Source organism: Lotus japonicus, chromosome 1, assembly GCF_012489685.1.
Source record: "Lotus japonicus ecotype B-129 chromosome 1, LjGifu_v1.2".
Classification (NCBI taxonomy): domain Eukaryota; kingdom Viridiplantae; phylum Streptophyta; class Magnoliopsida; order Fabales; family Fabaceae; genus Lotus; species Lotus japonicus.
In genome coordinates this window covers 124,871,694-124,891,193 of record NC_080041.1, presented here as the reverse complement: position 1 = coordinate 124,891,193, position 19,500 = coordinate 124,871,694, and the positions used below count along the sequence as shown (strand labels likewise).

General features: G+C 36.8%; 3 protein-coding genes across 3 annotated transcripts; 1 reads left to right on the top strand and 2 right to left on the bottom strand.

Annotated features, from left to right (window-relative positions):
• Positions 1 to 2,193: 2,193 nt before the first annotated feature.
• Positions 2,194 to 6,784, bottom strand: LOC130730256 (pantoate--beta-alanine ligase). The gene is made up of 4 exons (XM_057582207.1): positions 5,886 to 6,784; positions 4,346 to 4,459; positions 3,999 to 4,130; positions 2,194 to 3,711 (listed from the first exon to the last, which is right to left on the bottom strand). Exons 1-4 carry the CDS (start codon positions 6,447 to 6,449, stop codon positions 3,595 to 3,597), a joined length of 927 nt encoding a protein of 308 aa, XP_057438190.1. The 5' UTR covers positions 6,450 to 6,784; the 3' UTR covers positions 2,194 to 3,594.
• A 2,567-nt stretch (positions 6,785 to 9,351) lies between these two features.
• On the bottom strand, positions 9,352 to 13,351 carry LOC130730255 (F-box protein PP2-A15). The gene is made up of 3 exons (XM_057582206.1): positions 12,841 to 13,351; positions 12,657 to 12,775; positions 9,352 to 10,308 (listed from the first exon to the last, which is right to left on the bottom strand). The coding sequence occupies exons 1-3, from the start codon at positions 13,144 to 13,146 to the stop codon at positions 9,846 to 9,848; spliced, it is 888 nt and encodes a 295-aa protein (XP_057438189.1). The 5' UTR covers positions 13,147 to 13,351; the 3' UTR covers positions 9,352 to 9,845.
• A 4,322-nt stretch (positions 13,352 to 17,673) lies between these two features.
• On the top strand, positions 17,674 to 19,328 carry LOC130730254 (uncharacterized). The gene has a single exon (XM_057582205.1). The coding sequence runs from the start codon at positions 17,799 to 17,801 to the stop codon at positions 19,200 to 19,202; it is 1,404 nt and encodes a 467-aa protein (XP_057438188.1). The 5' UTR covers positions 17,674 to 17,798; the 3' UTR covers positions 19,203 to 19,328.
• Positions 19,329 to 19,500: the final 172 nt, after the last annotated feature.

Here is a 19,500-nt window from a genome sequence, read left to right as displayed (position 1 = left end):
GCACAAGTGCATATATAATAAAGAACACACACACACATTGCCTTAAGCTTAAGGTTTTGTCGTGTGTGGTTCTAACTTAGGATTTTTAACATGGTATCTTAAAGGAACTCTACACTTTGGTCTTCATCTCAAACCTGCTCCTCGCATTGTGCCATTTTGCTGGGTTTTTGTGATGCTGATTGGGCCACTGATCCAGATGACCGCCGGTCTACTTCTGGTGCTTGCATTTTTCTAGGACCCAACCTCATTACTTGGTGGTCCCGCAAGCAAACAGTGGTAGCTCGCAGCAGCTGTGAAGCTGAATATCAGAGTCTTGCTCAGGCAACAACTGATCTATTGTGGCTTCAATCCCTTCTACAAGAGCTCAAGGTCACAATCACCTCGCCTACCCTGTTGTGTGATAATCTCAGTGCTGTCATGCTTTCTCACAACCCGGTCCAGCATTCCAGGACCAAGCATATGGAGTTATACCTATTTTTTGTCCGTGAGAAGGTCATTGCTAAACAGCTTCATGTGCAGCATATTCCTGCAACCGATCAGCTGGCTGATGCTCTTACCAAGCCTCTCCGTACAGTTTTGTTTCAAGATTTGAGAGCCAAATTGATCGTGACTGATCTTCCCGGTTCAGTTTGTGGGGGGAGTATTAGAGATAATAGTTGATTTAGTTAATTAGTAATTAGTATTGTTTTTTATATTATTATTAATTGTTTAATAACCCAGCCTATGTGGCGGCTAGGGTTACATGCTTGCGGTGTAAGTTTGTGTGTTCTGTGGTCTCTATATATAGAGAGCCGCATAACCTTCTATCATCAAAAAAAATAATACAGCGTTAGTTTTCTCTCTTGCTTCTACCGTATTACGGTTTCTTATACATCTAAACATGCTGGAAAATACACTTTTCTTCCAAATATTTAAATTTAAAAAACTTACTGTGGCAAAACAATTGAAATGAGCTCCAAAATCACAACACTGAGGAAGCCACAGAAGCTGCCCCCTCTGCTGCACACCAGAAAAAGACAATGAAAGGACAGTAAGGATTAACAGATCTCTGTTCATCTCATGATCCAACCCTTTCACCTTAATTACCATGCAGATTGCAGAGTGTTGCAGAGATGACAGCTGCTACTTACTTTCACTCCTCGTTATGCCTGTCTCCCTATCTATGAGTAGAATTAGCATCTAGCTTCCTGTGTGATGATGCAACTGAATGTCAAACGCTGCTGCTATTTTGAGTGATAGGGCTGCGCCTATTTGGACTTGAAGTGGAAGAGTTTGGAACCAACCCCAAGGGAAGTTCTTTGAGCCGGAAATAGTGAAAGAGATGGATCAGACAAGTCATGGTAGAATCCAAAATCTAATTCTGCATCATTTGGAGGAGTTGTTTTGTGAGTTTAATGATTCATGTCCCATGATAACTACGACACATGCTTTAACAGGGAAGAGCCTCTCAGTTCTGGGCAAGAAATAATGAAACAGTGCATTAATTAATGTCTTCAAACGGGAAAGTGACATTAACTGGTCCATTTTTCTAAGTGTGTGTTTGGAAAACTTCTGCAGATCCACGTTTGGCCTTAATCCACGTTTGCAGAAGCAAGAAATAGTTGCTTTTAGATTTCTAGATCCACGTTTGGCCTCTCCAGATTTGAAATCAAACACACACTAAGTTTCTATAACAATATTGCTATATACAGGGCGTTTGGTTTCACATGGAGAACTTCATAATCAATTCTGATAGAGTAACATCAATTTTAGATGATAATATTAATATTAATGTTAGGGAGTCATTTTGGAGAATTAATTTCAGCTCCAAATATGTTAGATGCTAGAGATAGCAGCCCCTCTGCATTGGACATAATCAATATGAGCTGGATTTCATGACACTACTTTATATAAACCATTTTTTTCGTAAATGTAACCAAATATAAACCACATCATTTTAACTCACATTTACCGTACACAATTGTTCGAGAACAAATTCTATTCAATAATTATTTCTGTTAACGCTAATTTGAACACGCAATTAGCCCGACATTAAAAGAGTCGACGAACAACACGAGAGGTAGGTATGTTGTTAACTTATCTTGCTGACTAAGCTTTGGGTGATACTTTTATTTGGTCGAAATTTGGGTGATACTTCTGCATGTATAGGCAATATAGCTAGGGTCAAACCAACATTTGCATTAAGAAAGTATGTATTAGGAAAGTATTTGTCTATTTTTTTTCATAATAATACTTAGATTAACAGATACTAGAACAGTCCAATCATACATAATAGTATAAAAGAGAAATACCACAATGCTCACAATAAAATATTACAATGCATACATGCCTGCTCCCAATATCACAACTCAATAAAACATTAAAACATAGGTAAACAAAGAAATCATAATAAATCCTCTTCAATCAGAATTGGCATAAAAACTATGCCTCTAGCTCATATTTTCTTGTACCACATCCTTCATTTTTCTTCAGAATTTCTATAATTATGGACTGCCGGTGTCGTTACGAAGAAGGCCAATCATAGAACAGGCGGCTCAGTCGCACCAAACCAAAGCTTTAAAGAGGTAGACTGAGATCTAAGTTCAATTAAGAGGTTGAAAGGAAGAGGGTGGAAAGAGGTAATAAAATCTATAAAAAAAAAGAGTTAAGAGAATATGGTAGATAGGTGAAGGGTGGAAGATGGTAGCGAGAGCAGGAAAAAAAAGAACATTAGGTGAAAAGAAATAAAAATCCTCCTTATAGGGTAAAACAACTCTTACTAGGAAATAAGAAATCCACCTAAAGTGGGTAACGGACCTCCTATGAGGAGGAGGAGGCCCCCCAGCAGGGGAGGTTGAAAGTGGAATTTCTGAGTTTTTTGCTTGCAGGGGTGTTAGGGTTTGCAGGTTGATAGTTATATTTAAGATACTTAATCATTACCAAATTAGGATAGATCCTCTAGCCCTGTTTTGCAAATAATGCTACATTGAAATTATGTAAGCTTTTGAAACCTAAACTTCTATCATGTTTAGGTCTGCAAAGACTGTCCTATTTGAGTCAATCAATTTTTGTTTCCCTTTCACCACAAAGAGACCAAGGAAGCATGAAACAATTCATTATGTAAGCAAGGATAGACTTGACCGTTAATAGAACATTTTTTTTCTCATCCTTTAAGCTTCAAAACCTTCTCTAGAACAAAATAAAAACCTTGTGCTCGGATCCTCCTATAAAATAGGGAGACCAAGATATTTCAAATGGGAATCCAATGCGTTAATTTTATCCAGCACCAGAATTATGTTTGTCTATCTCTAGGCGTACATCAGCCTAAAGAAAGCTCAGATTTATCTAGATTAATGAGTAAACCTGGGGCACTTTGATACATAAGCAAGATTTCTCTAATTTTGTTTTCCTCTTGAGTGGTGGCTCTGCAAAATATTATACCATCACCAACAAATAGAAGCAGCTCCTAGAATTTCATGAGGTAGTAAAATACATCTACAAGTAGTCATATCATGGCTTGTAGAATGAAGTCTATACCCCATGAAATGCCAGAACTACTAATCATATGGTCCATGTCTGAGATTATTCACAAGGTTAGATCAATCTTACTTCCATTTACAAGTTGATTTCTATGTTGTCTATAAGCCTGGCTTTCCCAAACCATGCAGAAACACAGAAGACAACAGGACCCTTGATCCATTCCACTTTCTCCAAATTATTTTGATCAACAATCTGCAGTCAAAAGTATCCCTTAGCATTAAACAATATAATCTCTCATTTTCTATTGATTCGGCTTCATTAAGAATTTTTAGGTATAAATATACTTTGAAGGCATGCATCACTAACAAAATAACATGGGCATTCATATATTCAACACTTAGGTAGATGTAATTGAGCAGTCTAGACTAGACCGCCTATTGGCCAACCACAGAACTGTGTGCTTTCAAATGAAGTTTTTTAAGGATTTTCGTTAGACACTCCAAATTGAACACAGAAAAGGAAGGAACCTAAGATCTTACCTCAGCATAATCAATCCTTCCACCAGCTTCGGTGATACTTTGCACGACCAAGTTTATCAATTTCTCACAATGTATCTGTCCATCTTCTGCTGCCGATTTAGCTCTAAACAATGATTTATTTATAGATACTGCCTGCAAAGGATTGACATATATGTGTTCAGAAGGCAAAGAATACTAACAATTGATTACAGTTTAATGAGGCTGAAAATGAAGAGGATAACATGTCAGAAGCTCTATATTATCAACAGTAGACTATAATCATTATTTTTTATAATCATGTTATTGGCACAAATGCGTGAAAATAAATATCATAAAAAGTATTAAAGAATATTTTAATAAAATGAAACCTTTTCCCTCTCTTCAGGTGATAGGTACACATTACGGGAACTCATTGCTAGGCCATCTTTCTCACGTATTACTTCAGAACCTATCACTTTTATGGAAAAATCAAGATCTCGAACCTACAAGAAATTAATCAGTCAGTCTATAAGAACCAGCATCCAATAACAGTAATAAGCATAACAACAAGAAGAAGAATAAGAACCAAAAGCCATTTTCCACAAGGTTGGGTTAACTACAGATCAGACCATGCCTTAATGTTTGTTCATGAATCATGTTTGGTGATCAGAACATTTAAATCGAGACCTTTCTTAATAGTTTGGCCTATAGTTTTCCTTGGTCTCCTTTTACCCCTTAACATATAACTGTTCTCCATCTAGTTTACCCTCCTTACTGCTGCTTCTAACAGTAATAAGCATTTCAATAGCATCCAACAATATTACCAAGCTTAGTCTGTTTATGAGTGCAAGCTGATGACAATCATGCTGACAGTTCAAAAATGACGGCATTTTTAATGGGAAGGCACTTTATGATTAAAACAGTGTAAGTGCATTATAATTCTTCCTAAAACATCTGCAAGAAAACCAACAGTCCTGAGGAAATTCCTCCACACTTTGATTCTAGGTTCTAGCTACAGAACTCGGGAGGAGTATGAGATGAACTTCAGTTATACAGAATTCTATTTGTTGCTGATACCATATCAAAATCATAGCAGGCTTTAGGGGTTTGCAGTGGTAAATCTATAATATAGCACCTTTTTCTAGTATTATTTAAAGTAGTAAGTAATGATACCATCCTGTGCACCATTACTTAACCACCCAAACCAAAATAATAGAAACGACTCAGTAGAAAAGTATCAGCAGAAACATGGAAATTTTTCTAGAATTTAATGAGAGCACTTTTACCAAACATGATTTCACATCCCTTGCTTTATTTTTATTTGACAACAAGATCCCTTAGAAATGTTTGTATCTTCAACCAGAATGCTAATCTGATAATATTACTCAGTCAGACAAGATAAATTTTACAATGCATAAACAACTATCAAGATTAGCACTGTGTATGAACAACAGCAACAAAACTTTACTCTGCCAGGTCGGATTAGCTATAGCCTATAACATGCGTACAGTACAAAGTGAATAAAATACATAGTTGATAGTACTTAAATAGCAAGTGTAGTAGTGTCCAGAGTAAAAGACAGTAAAGTGCAGGTGCAAAACTACAATACAGCGCTATAATGAAACAAGACAAGTTCTTCTGACAGCGCTATAAAATTAGTACCTTCAATTTTAAATTTCAGTTTCAAAATTAGAAAATCTAGATGACAAAGCTAAACATTGTTGGGTCAATACTTAGGACAAAACAACAGTTAAAGTTCACCCTTGTATCTTAAAAGATATTGGAAGAGAAGCCATGGCAAAACACACCACTTCACTTGTTTTCACAGGGATTTCATCAAACAGCATACTCACAAATTCAGTATGTTGAAAAGAGATTCAAAAGAATGTTACTATGGAAATAAAGCAAAACAGAAACAATTATTATTACCATTCTCTGAATAATTTTCCATTGCTGATAGTCCTTCTTCCCAAACACAGCAACATCAGGCTCCACAATATTAAACAACTTGGTAACAATGGTGGCAACCCCTCTAAAGAAAACAGGCCTACTCTTCCCACAAAGGGGTTTCTCCAGCTTCTCAGCTCTAACCCAAGTTTCATGCCCAAAACCACTCCTCCTATCAACACAAGACACCACCCCATCACCACCACACTCCGCCACAGCATCACCGCCATCACCACCGTAATCATACAAATTGTGGGGGTGGAAAACAACATCAACACCACCAGGAACAGACATGAGTTTTTGGAGATCACCTTGAAAATCAGAAGGGTATGCGGAAAGGTCCTCGGTCGGGGAAAACTGGCCAGGGTTGACATAGATTGAGACGGCGACGAGGTCAGCGTGGTTGTGAGCGTCTCTGACGAGAGAAAGGTGGCCTTCGTGAAGGAAGCCCATGGTGGGAACGAGGGCGATGAGCTTGCCTTGGGATCGCATGGACCTTGACCATTTCCGCATCTCGTCCTTATCAGATATCACCATTGGTGCCATTGGAGGAGGGTTCTGGTGTTGTTATTGGGAATGTCGAAAAAGTGTAAAGCTAGTTGAACGTGAAGGTGATAAGAACAAATGGGAACTCTTGCAAAAGAAGGCTTTTGATGAAGCAAATAGATAGGTGGCGCTTCATTTTATTGAAATGATGATGATATCATATATGATATTGATCCGGGAAGATTCGACCAAGACTACCCACGAAGGGGTAGGAGGGAAGGGGAACGGGGGTGAGGGAGGTTGGAGCTCGAGCGAACGACTGGAGAGAGGTAGTCTGCAACGTACAGGTAAGCCCGGGAGGGGGTCGTGCAAACCACTTTGATGCCTAAGTCAATTCTGGTTCAGCAGGATGAAAAGTCTAAGTTATCAAAGTAATTGAGCTAAGAGAAGTTACATTGGCCCCTTGTTGTAAGGGACCTTTTATATGAGATCCCGAAGCTAGGATGGCCCTCAAGAGGGGTCATGAGAACCTAGGTTCTCTGCCGTTGGATCCGTCTGCAGCTTCTGCAAGCCCCAGAGATCCTACGGCCCAGGGTTTTAAGTAACTAGTGGCTAGGCCTTGAGCCTCAGTCCTAGCTCCCAGTTATAGGGTGTAGTGTCTGTGATGGGATGGTTGAGTTGATCTCTTCCTAGTTTGAGGTGGACAACCCGTAATTGATCTGGTGACGTATGATGTAGTTGTCCTAGATGATGGTCGGGAGGTGAGTGACCTAAGTCCTCGTCCCTAAGGTAGGTCGGGAAATGATCGACCTTGGTCCCCGTCCCTAAGGTTGGTCGGGTAGGTGGTATCTTGAGGTCGATCGGGTAGGTGGTATCCTGAGTGAGGCGTGGGCTAGGGTAAGTGGTATCCTGAGTGAGGCATGGCCTAGGGTGGGTCAGGCCCAAATGGTCCCTCAGCTCCTAGATTTGGGTACGACGAGCGATCGTCCTTGTAGGTGCGAAGCCGAGAGAAAGGGGTAGGTAGTGTCATTTCTCGACTTCCAAAACAGATATATTATCAACTTTTTTTCTTAAATATTAATAGAGCATGTTTGGTTGCACATGTATAATCCATGTTTTTTACTTCAAAATCACCTCCATGTATGAACTAAAGTAAGAAAGGTTTATATGAAAACAAAAAATAACACATTATGAGACACTTTTCATTAAGAGAAAAAGTTTGATTCACCGACGGTGTAAAGTTTGTTTACACCGTCAACCAATCAGATTTCTTGAATGTGTGAAAAATAAATTTTTTATTTAATTAAATTGAGTGACATGACAAATCCTTGAAATTTAACTGGTTGACGGTATAAAAAAACTTTACACCGTCGATACATCAAAATTAAACTCTTTCATTAAAGTAGCAACTTACTACTTCAACAAAAAGTGTTCTCTTGATTCAATAAAAAAAGTGTTCTCATGAATGTTATTTACCATTTTATATTTTTTTAATAGTAAATAAAAAGGACTTGTAGTTTCTTAACTCTTAATTAACTTGCTCGGGGTGGAGCGTGTCCTACACACATCAAAATAATGTAGAATTAGTTTTTTATTTTATTTTTGAAAAGTAGAATGTATATAAGAAGAATGTATGTGATGTTGATGATGATATAGACATTGATGCTTAAGTATAAAACTGTAATTTATAGTGTTATAATGGATATAAGATTTATATTTAAATTCTTTGGTCATATTTGATTAAGACTATAACAAGGCAATCTATAAGTTATTTGTAATTTATTTTAATATTTTGTAATTTATTTAATATTAACGTACGAATAAATACTTACACTTACCAACAAGTCAACAACATAATAGTCTAGTGATAAGCAAACTAGATATTAGGGGTGTTCAAAATATGGATATGGTTAAAACCAAACCATAATATGGATATGGTTAAAACCAAACCATATCCACTTTAAAACCATTTATATGGTTTGGTTTATTATCCAAACCAGTTTTAAAAATATGGATATGGTTAAAAACCAGTTTTAAAATATGGATATAGATAAGAACCGGTTTAAACCGGATATTTCTCAAAATCAGTTTACAACCATATTTTGTTTAAATCCAGATTTAAAAATGAATTTCGTTCATTAAAATTTAAATTGAATAAAATAAATATTTAAAAAATGATTAAACAATTCCATTCCAATTTTAAAAAACTATTCAATTCCATTCATATACCTCGAGAGGTGGAACCCAGTGCCATGGCAGGGAAGCGTCGGGAGAAAGCAGAGGCGGAGAAGGAGACTCAGCGGCGGAACCTTCACCGGAATGTGACGTCACAGAGGCTCAATCGAGCGGGAGTGGGATAGAGCGTTTTGCATAGATTGCAGCCAAAACGACAGAGGTGGAGAGTAAACGACACCGCTGCCATTGTTGCATTTGGTTGGTGGTTCTTTGCAAGAGACAGAGGAGAGGGATAAACAGGAAGGGGTCATACTATTCAATATAGCCAAACGGGTCTTAAAATATGGGTATGGATATCCAGATTTTATATCCAGTTTTAAACTTTGGATAACCAAATTGGTTTTAAAATAAAAAAGTGGATCAATTTGTAACCGGTTTTAGAAAATTTGGATTTTTTTAATTTTGGATTCAGACGGTTATGGATTTGGATCAATATAACCGGATATTTTGAACAGGCCTACTAGATATGATAAGGATGAGAACACAAAGTCAAATCCTAGGAAAGAAATTTATTGAGAAGGATAAACAACCAATTTTCAAACGGGTAACAACATATGTCAAAGACTAAAAAGTTCATGCACTTACCTATAATAATCTTACAAATATGCTCTTATATGACAGAAACAGAAACACTTACTTCTTTCTTTTAAAAAATGAAACATAAACACTTGAATTAAGTTATTTATCCAAATATTTATTGAGAATAAGAAAACAAACACACAAACTATACCATCTAAACTCCTTTAATTTTCAAGGCAATCAGTTGAGCATACCAGCATACAATCCATTGAGATTTGAGAATGACATTGATATTGTTACATTTACATTTGCAGTGACAGCATAAAGGGAACTAAACATCTTCACTGCGAACTACATGCAACCCTCACTACATGTAAAATTCGTTTATCAAATGGAGTATTATCAGGTGAGGAAGAACTACTATGTATTACAACTATGTCACAGAAGGAACAGAGCAGCCAAAGTTTTACAGCTTCTTTATCAATCTCATCTGACAAAGCAAATTGTGATTACAGAAAAACTACAGAGCACACAAACCAACTGCAGAAAAGATTAAAGAATATAAGAAATCCCAACAAACTATAACATCCTCCATTCCATATTCTTAATTTCCTTCACAGGTGTAAGCGGTATAGTAGATCCTCCTCGAGCTTTCTGGGATGTCTGACATGAAAAGAAAAAAAAAAACTATCCTGTGTGTGGTTACTTCAAAAAGCCGCTTTTCTTACGATCTCTCAAACAACTAGGTATAATAAATACAGAATCTACACAAAGCCCACCTTTAGAGTGTGTACAATCGATTTGTTTCATGGAGAATCTAACTTTAGTTGTAGGTTCTGATTCAGTGACGAGAAACTCACCCACCTTGTAATCTACCCAACATCCACGCTTATGACAGCCATATATCTCATCATGCTCAGTATCATCCAAGCAGCATTCGCATGATGCTCGCTGACCATCCGAAGTCGACAACTCAAACCTAACCGGTTTTATCTCCCAACCATGGGTCTGTTCATAATGGCATACACGCCGACCAAGCCTCTTGGAAAACCGTCCAAGATGAAGCCTAAAGGAGAGAGTATAAATATCAGCAGGGAGTGGAAAGTTGATCTCACCATCCACTTCAAACCACCATATTTGCTGCAAATATGCCACACAGTTGAACCTGAAATAGATGAGTAATGGAGATATAAAGCGATGCTCAGAACATAATGCCAACAGATTGAACAAAGCAGCTTCAGTGTCAAGCTTAAGAATGCTACAGAAACCACAAATAACACATAAGATGAAAGTCGGGATGATTTAACTAATCGGAGTATGAAAAGCAATTGATAACTACAGCCGTCCCACTGTCCATAAACTAAGTACAAAAACCACCTATTAATGTTTTATTCATAGAAAGAACAGTTGTAGGTTGAATCAGGTTGAGTATTTCTCAAGAACCAAAATGAGATCAACCCATCTAAACAGAACCAAATTGCATATATACTTGAAAGTTGAAACATCATTCCACTTTACAAATAATTTAGGGTATACTACCTACTAAACGATGCTTAACTTATACTCTCCTCCCCCTTGCCTCTATTTCAAGAAATTACACACCCACCCATTCTGAAAGAATAATATGTGCTACATTTCAGTCTATACTTTAATGTGAACGAGTCTCTTATGATAGTTTTCTCTCTTTGCCATTCTTAGCAACTAGCATCATTTGTAACTACTTTTGAGACCCTTAACATGATGGACTTTGAGACCTTAGGAGATGAATTGAAGATTTCGGGTGTGGTTTCACTTTCACCATTATAGTAGGGGTGTTGAACTTCATCTAACTTCTAAAGTCTTAAGATTGACAATAAGGTGTTCAAAATTATTTCTGGTAACATTAACAGTTACAGAGGGAGAAAAAGTACCCCCTCCGGAAAGTCTTAAGATTGACAATAAGGTGTTCATACTTGCTCCACCCCTTCTAAGAGGTAGCAAATTTCATCTCTTGTGGGAAAGAAGTGTGATTTTTAAAATAAGAGGTGAACATAGTACGATTTAAGCATTACTCAGGGGAAGGAGACAAGAAGTGTAGTTTATCCAATGATGAAACAGCAAATTCATGACTCTTATGCAGACTAAGGAAGTACACGTACAAAGAGAGTTTAATGTGCAAATATCAAAGTTTTCACAGGCAAAGGCCCCCAGAAAAATCATAAATGTTGGACCATGATAGCTTGCTTTTCCAAGGGACAATCTTAGAATTTAGTTGATGAAGTCTTTGCCTGCGGAATAAAATATAGTAACAGAACTGCCAAGTAGTCTATTAAACAATGACCTTTACATTAGATTTGGGCCAAATAAAAGTCTAAACCAAGGAACTATTCTGAGCTCACTAGGGCATTTGGTTGGGCCCCTGCAAGTAGTTAGCTTTCTTTTCTTTATTTTATTCCTTTGGGAGGGGGAGTACTCTTAGAGTGATCCAGTTGAAAGTTCCATGAAATTCTTTAAATCATGTTGTACATATTTAAATTCATAGCCGAACCACGAAGCACCCAACAAGTTAACACTCCCATTACAAATAAAGTTTGCAACTTTTAAAGGAGATATTTAACAGCCCAAGAAAAAGAAAAAGGGAAGCTAAGAACAATAAATGATAACAAAGTCATAATCCATACACAGTAAATAATATTATATTTGATCCTAATGCATCGGACACCATAGAATTACTCTCCTACTTCTTAAACTGAATAATCATATATCAACTAGAAATTGGTCAACCAGGACACACAAACTTAGGAAGGAGATCTTTACAGTTTCTCTTTCTTAAAAGGACAAGCATAAAGAAACCAAAACGAACCAAACTAGCCAACAAGACAAAAGTGAAACTGTTGACAGACAAATCATGTGCCCAAAATTGAAAACCTGAAGTTAGACTAACAGGAAACTTATAGTTGGATTCTAGTTTTAGAATTTAAGACATATTTAACGAATAGGTAGTTTGGAAGTTACAGTACAGCATAAATAGCAGTGAGTACTTAATATACACAAAAGCTTTTCATGATTTCAGCCAGGAAAGCTCAAACAGAACAAATATAGTAAGTATAATAATATCACTCCAACATAAATGCAGTCGAAGGATGTTCATACATATGAGACAAGGTTTTATCCAAATAATACAGTATGCGCACAAGCAATTCTCATGGAGGCTCTAGAGTCTATAAAAAGCAACTTCCCCATGTGAAGTGAACTGGAAATTCAGTAAGCCAACACAAGCAAGAATCACATATTCAAATTCCAACTCAGTAATTCCAAGTTAATACGTCGACACCACCAAATTTCATACCACAGACACTGATGTCAGGTAGTTCTTGAACAAGAATTACATTAGGGTTTCAAGTTTCAACTTCAATTTTAAACACCATCAAAAGCATGTTCAAGTTCTTACATCAAATCAACAAACTAAAGATCGAAACGCAATCATCTAAAGTAAATTCAGGGTAAAAGGATAAGATTAAGGAAAATAGTAACCTAGATTCTTCAGTAGGAACCCAAGTCCAGTATCTCCGGTCATCAATTCCAGTAATTGACAAGGCTTTTGCCGAAATGGACATGCAAACCCTTCCCGTAACCCTATCCAACCACACTTCCTGCAAAATTTCCACCATCAACCAACATCTCTAGCAGAGAATAGGGAAAAAACTGAAAACCCTACCTTGTTACCATCATCGAAGGGTTGCGGACGAGAGAGGAGGGCGAAAATGTCCTTCTTAGAGAGATTCTGGAACCGTTCAGGCGGCAGCGCGTGGAGCAGATCCTTGTAGTTGCTGGGAAGCTTGGTTTCCCAAACCGAATCGGCGGAGGCAGCGCCGCGGAAGGCGCGGTTGAGGCGGGCCAAGTTGCAAATCTCGGGCGGAGTGAGGTGAAGAAAAACGCGAGCGACGCAATTCTCCGGGATGTCCCCGAGGCCGGGACCGATGGTCGAACCTTTGGTTCCAAGGTTCGACAGCGAGGCCCCCATCCCCAGCTGAACCTGAATCAACAACGCGACGACGAGGGTTTCGCTTCCCTTCAGGTCATGCTACTGCCACCATGGAAGAAGAAGAATGTCATGGGTGAGCATTTGGTTGGTGAGAAAGAGGGATTAACACTGTGTGTGAATTTTCTTTCAGCGTGTTTCACGAGTTTTCTTTTTCCTTTCGCTTTCCCTGTGTGTGGAAATTTTCCCGGAAAATTGAAAATGCCGGAAAATTCAAGATGAGTAAGGTGATCTGGTGTGGGAGGGTGCACAGGAGTGACATTCCACGGGTTAATCAGATACATCGTTTTCGTTGGTTGGATTTAGATAGAGTAGGGATTTTACACGTCAACAATTTTGACGATTAATGCTAGTGTGCAGAATAATTTAGGGTGATGAAATGATGCCCATGGAACACAATGAGCACTTGAGTAGTTATATAAAACTTATAAAAAGAAGATAAGTATATTTGAACTTTTGGATACAAAATTATGTTTTTTAATAGGCAAACGTTAATGGTTAGTAAATTTGTATAAATTATTTTTCAAACTCTAACCATTCACATATAATTTAAATAGCTTTAACTTAACTATGTGAGCTACTCATCCGACCCCGCGATATAAAATATGTCATGCTTCACTTAACCTACCTCCTCCTATGTCTACTAGTGTATATTTGTTAGTATGTTGAAATTTGAATTGTTTGTGGCAAAAAATATATCTAGATTTCTCTTGGTCCCTGGACAACTAGACAACTCATATTCTCATTCACATGTTGCTATATACTCATTTTCTTTTCATACTATCCACTTTTTTTTTATGAGTTTACAATGTTTTCTTTTCTTCTCATATGTTTTTATGCAACCAAATAAGGTCTTATTTTATGTCTTATCTTTGGATGAAAAAATTGATATTTTTAAAATTTAAGTTGTTGGATGAGAGACGTCACAATAATTTTATATTATTATTTTCAATATATTCACTTACGTAAATAGTGACGAATTCAAAATATTAAAGTTATGGGGCAATATATATATACATATATAGACACACTGACACACATATACATGAGGGAATGTAATGTTGAAATACAAAATTTTGTGGGCTATTTAATTGAGTAATGATATATACACACCTCATTTTTAAAACACTTCATTTCCACCTCTTTTTGTTTCTATCTCTCTCCTCTTACCATCTATCACATCTCATACTTTCTCTCCCTTATTTTTTCTTTTCTTCCTATCTCTCTCATCATTCCACCTCACACACCTCAAAAGAGAGGTGTGTGAGTAACATTACTCTATTTAATTTGTACATTCTTATATGTATAATGTTCCGTTATATAAAGGCTTGTGGGATATCAGTACATTTTATTTTATATATGAGAATTGTTATTTATATCCCCACAGGCCACAGCTATTCAGATCCCCTTAAATGTGTAAAAATATTAAAATGCCTTTAATGAAAAAATATAAAAAATTCTCACTCACATTCTCTCACCTCTCTCTTTACCTCTTTCTTCCACCACCACCACCAGTCCACCACTACCACCGCCACCACCTCCGTCACCACCGCCACCACCATCATCACAACAACAACCTCCATATTCTCCTCTCTATCTCATCTTTCCTCTTTCCTCTTTCCTCCACCACCACCACCACCACCACCACAACAACAACCTTCATCTTCTCTCTCTCTCTCTCTCTCTTCTTTTCTACTGTTAAAGTGTCGTTTTTAGAATTACTGTTTTTTTCTTCTGCAACCTAACGCACTTTCAAAGTGAGACAAGACAGCACTTTCACCTGTCTCACTTTCAAAGTGAGACAACTGTCGCACTTTCAAAGTGAGAGAGGGGTCGCACTTTCAAAGTGCGTTCGACAAAGGTATTTTTGGATTTCTGAAAAATGTTTTGGGTCTGAATAGCTGTGTGGGGGTCTGAATAACAATTCCCTTTATATATTATAGTGTTAAGTAAGTTTAGAGTTCTTGTGGGGCACTTGCCCCCAACACTTTGCGAGTGGATCTGCCCTTGCAAGTAAGAGTTCGTTTGAGCTTGCACAATAAACAGTGCACAAGTCTACTTGTCGGGCACTGAAATTTAACTTGTTATTAGAAGAATTTAGAAACATTGAAACCAACAATTCGACCATATCGGTCTCAAAACTCACATACCGATGCACAAGGATGCACAATACACATGTCAACTTACAATGATCGAACCATATCAAACAATTAATTATCCAAAAACTTAAGTTATCGAGTAAAAATTCATAAATTGGTTTATATTGTTATTTCTAATACTTATCACTACTATTTTTCCTTTTTTTCTTTTTCCAAACAAAGCACAAGCATAAGCATGCAATGTCCAAATTGACTTGCAAATGTTGTCAATAATAATCCTATTTCATTTATTTTTTTCTTTCTTTATACGTCCAACTGTCTATTTCCTCCACCAGCCAAATCCAGGCTGTAGGTAGGAAGCAAAATAAAGGACACATCATGTACTGATATATAGTGGTATAGTACAAATATCAATGTCATTCAATTGACGTGTAGCAAATTAAACGGACTTTGTATTCTTTTTTGAACCTACCCTTCCAAGTAGCATGTACTGTGTCATGCATTTTCCTTTCAATCACATTCCCCTCAAATTTTACATTAACCTTTTGTTTTGATGAGGAGAAAGAAAATGGACGACGGAAAATTCTCAAATGAACAAAAAATCAAGAGAGATTTCGGTTTATTTAGTTAGTGGCTCTTTTATACTTCCTCCTCCCATGCATGAAAGTGATTTGTAACCAATCTCTTTGATCGTGTAGCTTGGATTGTAACCTTGTTTGCACGGTGCCGAAACAAAGTAATTTAAATATATGCATTAACAGTATAAAAAGTTGAGTTTTATATTACATCTAATTAGATTTCCCCTTTTTTATTTTGAATAATTAAAATTTAAATATAATTATGATTAAATTAATAAATTTTAATCGGATGATTTTCTAAAAAAAATTACACTATCAATCGATCAATGTTATTAAACTCGAGTTCAAAGATGTTATTAAAATCATGAACTATAAAGATAAATAACATAATAATATAATGTACATCTTACCGTCAAGAATAAAATAATGTACATCTAATTAAATTTTGAGATTCCACTTAGAAGGATTATAGTTAAGTTTTTTAAAATAGTGATTTTAATATATAATAGGAATAATTAAAGTTGTTCAAAAAATAATTTTTTATTTTTACTTTGACATTTAGGCCTTCAAAGTCAATTATGCCAATTGTTTTGGCTTTCTTTTGAAAAACCATTTGACCTTGTAACTCTAATACTTTTTTGGAACTAGATCATCTCAAAATGATATAATCACTTGAAAGTTGAAAGAGATCTCATTCACTTAAAATATATTTAAAAGTAAATAACTATTTTTTATAATTAATATTTCTCTCGAGTGATCATTTCACTTGAGATAATCAATTATCTTTGTTGGGAAATCTCAAGAAATGAAGTAGCATTAATTTTATCCATTGAAGCAATCATATTTGAACGAGGAATGAGTCCGTTCGTGTTTTCTTAAAAAGTAAATGATTTAAAGTTGAATAAAAAGCAAATTTTATTTTAAGCGAGTTTTTGAAAAGCAAAAATTAATTTATGTTTGTGCGCAAATATAAAAAAAACTATCTTTCCGATGTACCAAAAAAATATAATATAAAAACTCTTTTCACTTAAAAATACATAGAAATAATTGATTATTTCAAAAGCTACTGAAAATAGTTTAAGGAAATAATTGAATTTCTGTTATTTTTTCAAATTATATTTTTTTAATCAAAACATATAGAAAAACCTTAAAAAATACATAAGTTATGTTTTTTTTAATAAGTGATTTTTTTGTCAATAAATAAGTGATTATATAATAAATAAATAATGACAAATGGGCTCAATATCACTATAGCAATAGACACGTCAAAATAGGATCAACTCATGAGTCAGTTCAACTCAATCCATTTTATTAATAAGTTATATAGGTGGGAGAAATCGAGGCTTATATTTTTTTTAGTTTTTTTTTTCTCGACACACTTATTCCGGTGGGCCAAACGGGTTGAAACCATAGGGCAGTTCATGAGTCAACTTGTTAATGAAGCATTATCTCTTACACACTTTATTAGTATAAACTACAAATCTAACCATTTTTTTTTTTGACATGGACTTGAATCCAATGTTCAAAAAACTCCCAATTGTATTATCTAGTGACAAAACCATGAGCCCATGACTTGCTACATGGTGCGTAACAGCCGCGTTATTCGACCACATGGAAAGTGTCAAAAAAGGAAACAACCACGTATGCAAAATCCAGTGTCCTCATTGGCTCTTGAAACGGCACTTTAAGATTTCATGCTGAATATGCATATACAGTGGCTCCTCAGTTTCACAAAACCTGTGGGTTTTTCTTCCAAACAACACACAAAACCATGTTCTGTCACCACCTTCAAAACCAGTTGCTTAACTATCTATCTATATGCTATATATCCAACTCCACCTTCACACAATTCAATTTCAACCCCTAGTCTAACCCTTTTTCAAAAACCTCAAGAATATCCTTCCTTTACAAGTTTAGGTGAGAAATTAGCATTGTTAAACTGCACTTAAGGTGTTTGATGATGGAACCCAATGGACTAGGTGGTGGGATTTTTCCTACCATCAGTAGTAGTGGATTGCTTGGAGTAGAAAACCAAAACCCTTTAAACCAACAAAATCATCACCAAAACCCTCTTCCTCTACATCACCATAGCCAAATGCTTTCTTATGCCACTACCCACCATGACAACACTGACACACACATTCAACAGCCAATCAAACATGGGTACCCCTATTCAGCCAAGACAAACAACAACAACAGCAACGGTACCAATAACAACAGCAACAACAAGGCACAGAGCAATATCAATCTCAGTGATGAGGATGAGTTTGCAGCAGATGACAACAGCTCAGCAGACCCCAAGAGGAAAAACTCACCATGGCATAGAATGAAGTGGACGGACACCATGGTCAGGCTCTTGATAATGGCGGTTTATTACATTGGAGATGAAGCTGGTGGAGGATCAGAAGGAGGGAGTGACCCTGCTGGGAAGAAGAAAGCTACTGGCTTGCTGCAGAAGAAAGGGAAGTGGAAATCGGTGTCCAGGGCCATGATGGAAAAGGGGTACTATGTTTCTCCTCAGCAATGTGAGGACAAGTTCAATGATCTGAACAAAAGGTACAAGAGGGTCAATGATATTCTAGGAAAAGGAACAGCTTGCAGGGTTGTGGAGAATCAGAGTTTGCTGGACACCATGGATTTGTCTCCCAAGATGAAAGAAGAAGCAAGGAAGCTTCTCAACTCCAAGCACCTTTTCTTCAGGGAAATGTGTGCTTACCACAACAGTTGTGGCCATGGAACCAACAACAATGCTGGTGGCACTTCTTCCAATGGTCAAACAGAGGCTGGAACCGAGTCTTTGCCACAACAACAACAGCAACAGAAGTGTTTGCATAACGGGGTGGGGAGTCTGAGAATGTTGAAGGAGAAAAGTGGGGAATTAGAGGAAGAGGAAGAGGAGATTGAGGATGATGAGTGGGAGGATTCTTCTTCTGAGGAGGAAGGGGAATCAGGGTCAAAGGGTCAAGCAGAGGAGGATGAGAATTGGAACAATGATGTTGTGAGGAAGAGGGCAAGGAAAAGTGGGGTTATGCCATCACAGGTGATGCAACAGTTGAGTAGTGAGGTGAGTGGTGTGTTGCAAGATGGGGGGAAGAGTGCTTGGGAGAAAAAGCAGTGGATGAAGAAGAGGATGGTGCAGTTGGATGAGCAACAAGTGAGTTATAGAGCCGAGGCGTTTGAGCTGGAAAAGCAAAGGTTGAAATGGGCAAGGTTTAGCAGCAAGAAGGAGAGGGAAATGGAGAGACACAAGCTTGAAAATGAACGGAGCAGGTTGGAAATTGAAAGAATGATTCTTTTACTTCGCCACAAGGAGCTTGAGTTGATGAATATTCAGCAGCAGCAACAGCATTCTTCTACCTAAGTGAGAAGAGATTCTAGTGTAAATTATTACTAAATTTTGTGGTAGACGAAATTACAACAGGTTTTACTTTACTTTTTCTTTTTTTTTAATAAACATATCTATATATTAGGCATTCTTCAAGTTCAATTTTTCTAAAACTAACTAGAAAGGGTAATCCATTTCCTTATATACTGGTGACAAAGATTACAGATACTACACTGGTACATGAGTTTTGTTTATTTTAAGAAAAAGAACAATGGTGTGGTACAATGTCTACAATGAATCTGGTCTGAGTAGCTTCACAGCATCATATGCAATT

Coding starts and splice junctions, on each gene's coding strand:
- LOC130730255 (XM_057582206.1), bottom strand. CDS start 13,146: ATGGGGGCCTCGCTGTCGAACCTTGGAACCAAAGGTTCGACCATCGGT. Junction 12,776..12,840: donor CCTTCGATGATGGTAACAAG/GTAGGGTTTTCA, acceptor GAAATTTTGCAG/GAAGTGTGGTTGGATAGGGT. Junction 10,309..12,656: donor GTTCCTACTGAAGAATCTAG/GTTACTATTTTC, acceptor CATCTATTTCAG/GTTCAACTGTGTGGCATATT.
- LOC130730256 (XM_057582207.1), bottom strand. CDS start 6,449: ATGGCACCAATGGTGATATCTGATAAGGACGAGATGCGGAAATGGTCA. Junction 4,460..5,885: donor GGAAAATTATTCAGAGAATG/GTAATAATAATT, acceptor AATTTCTTGTAG/GTTCGAGATCTTGATTTTTC. Junction 4,131..4,345: donor CACCTGAAGAGAGGGAAAAG/GTTTCATTTTAT, acceptor AATCCTTTGCAG/GCAGTATCTATAAATAAATC.
- LOC130730254 (XM_057582205.1), top strand. CDS start 17,799: ATGATGGAACCCAATGGACTAGGTGGTGGGATTTTTCCTACCATCAGT.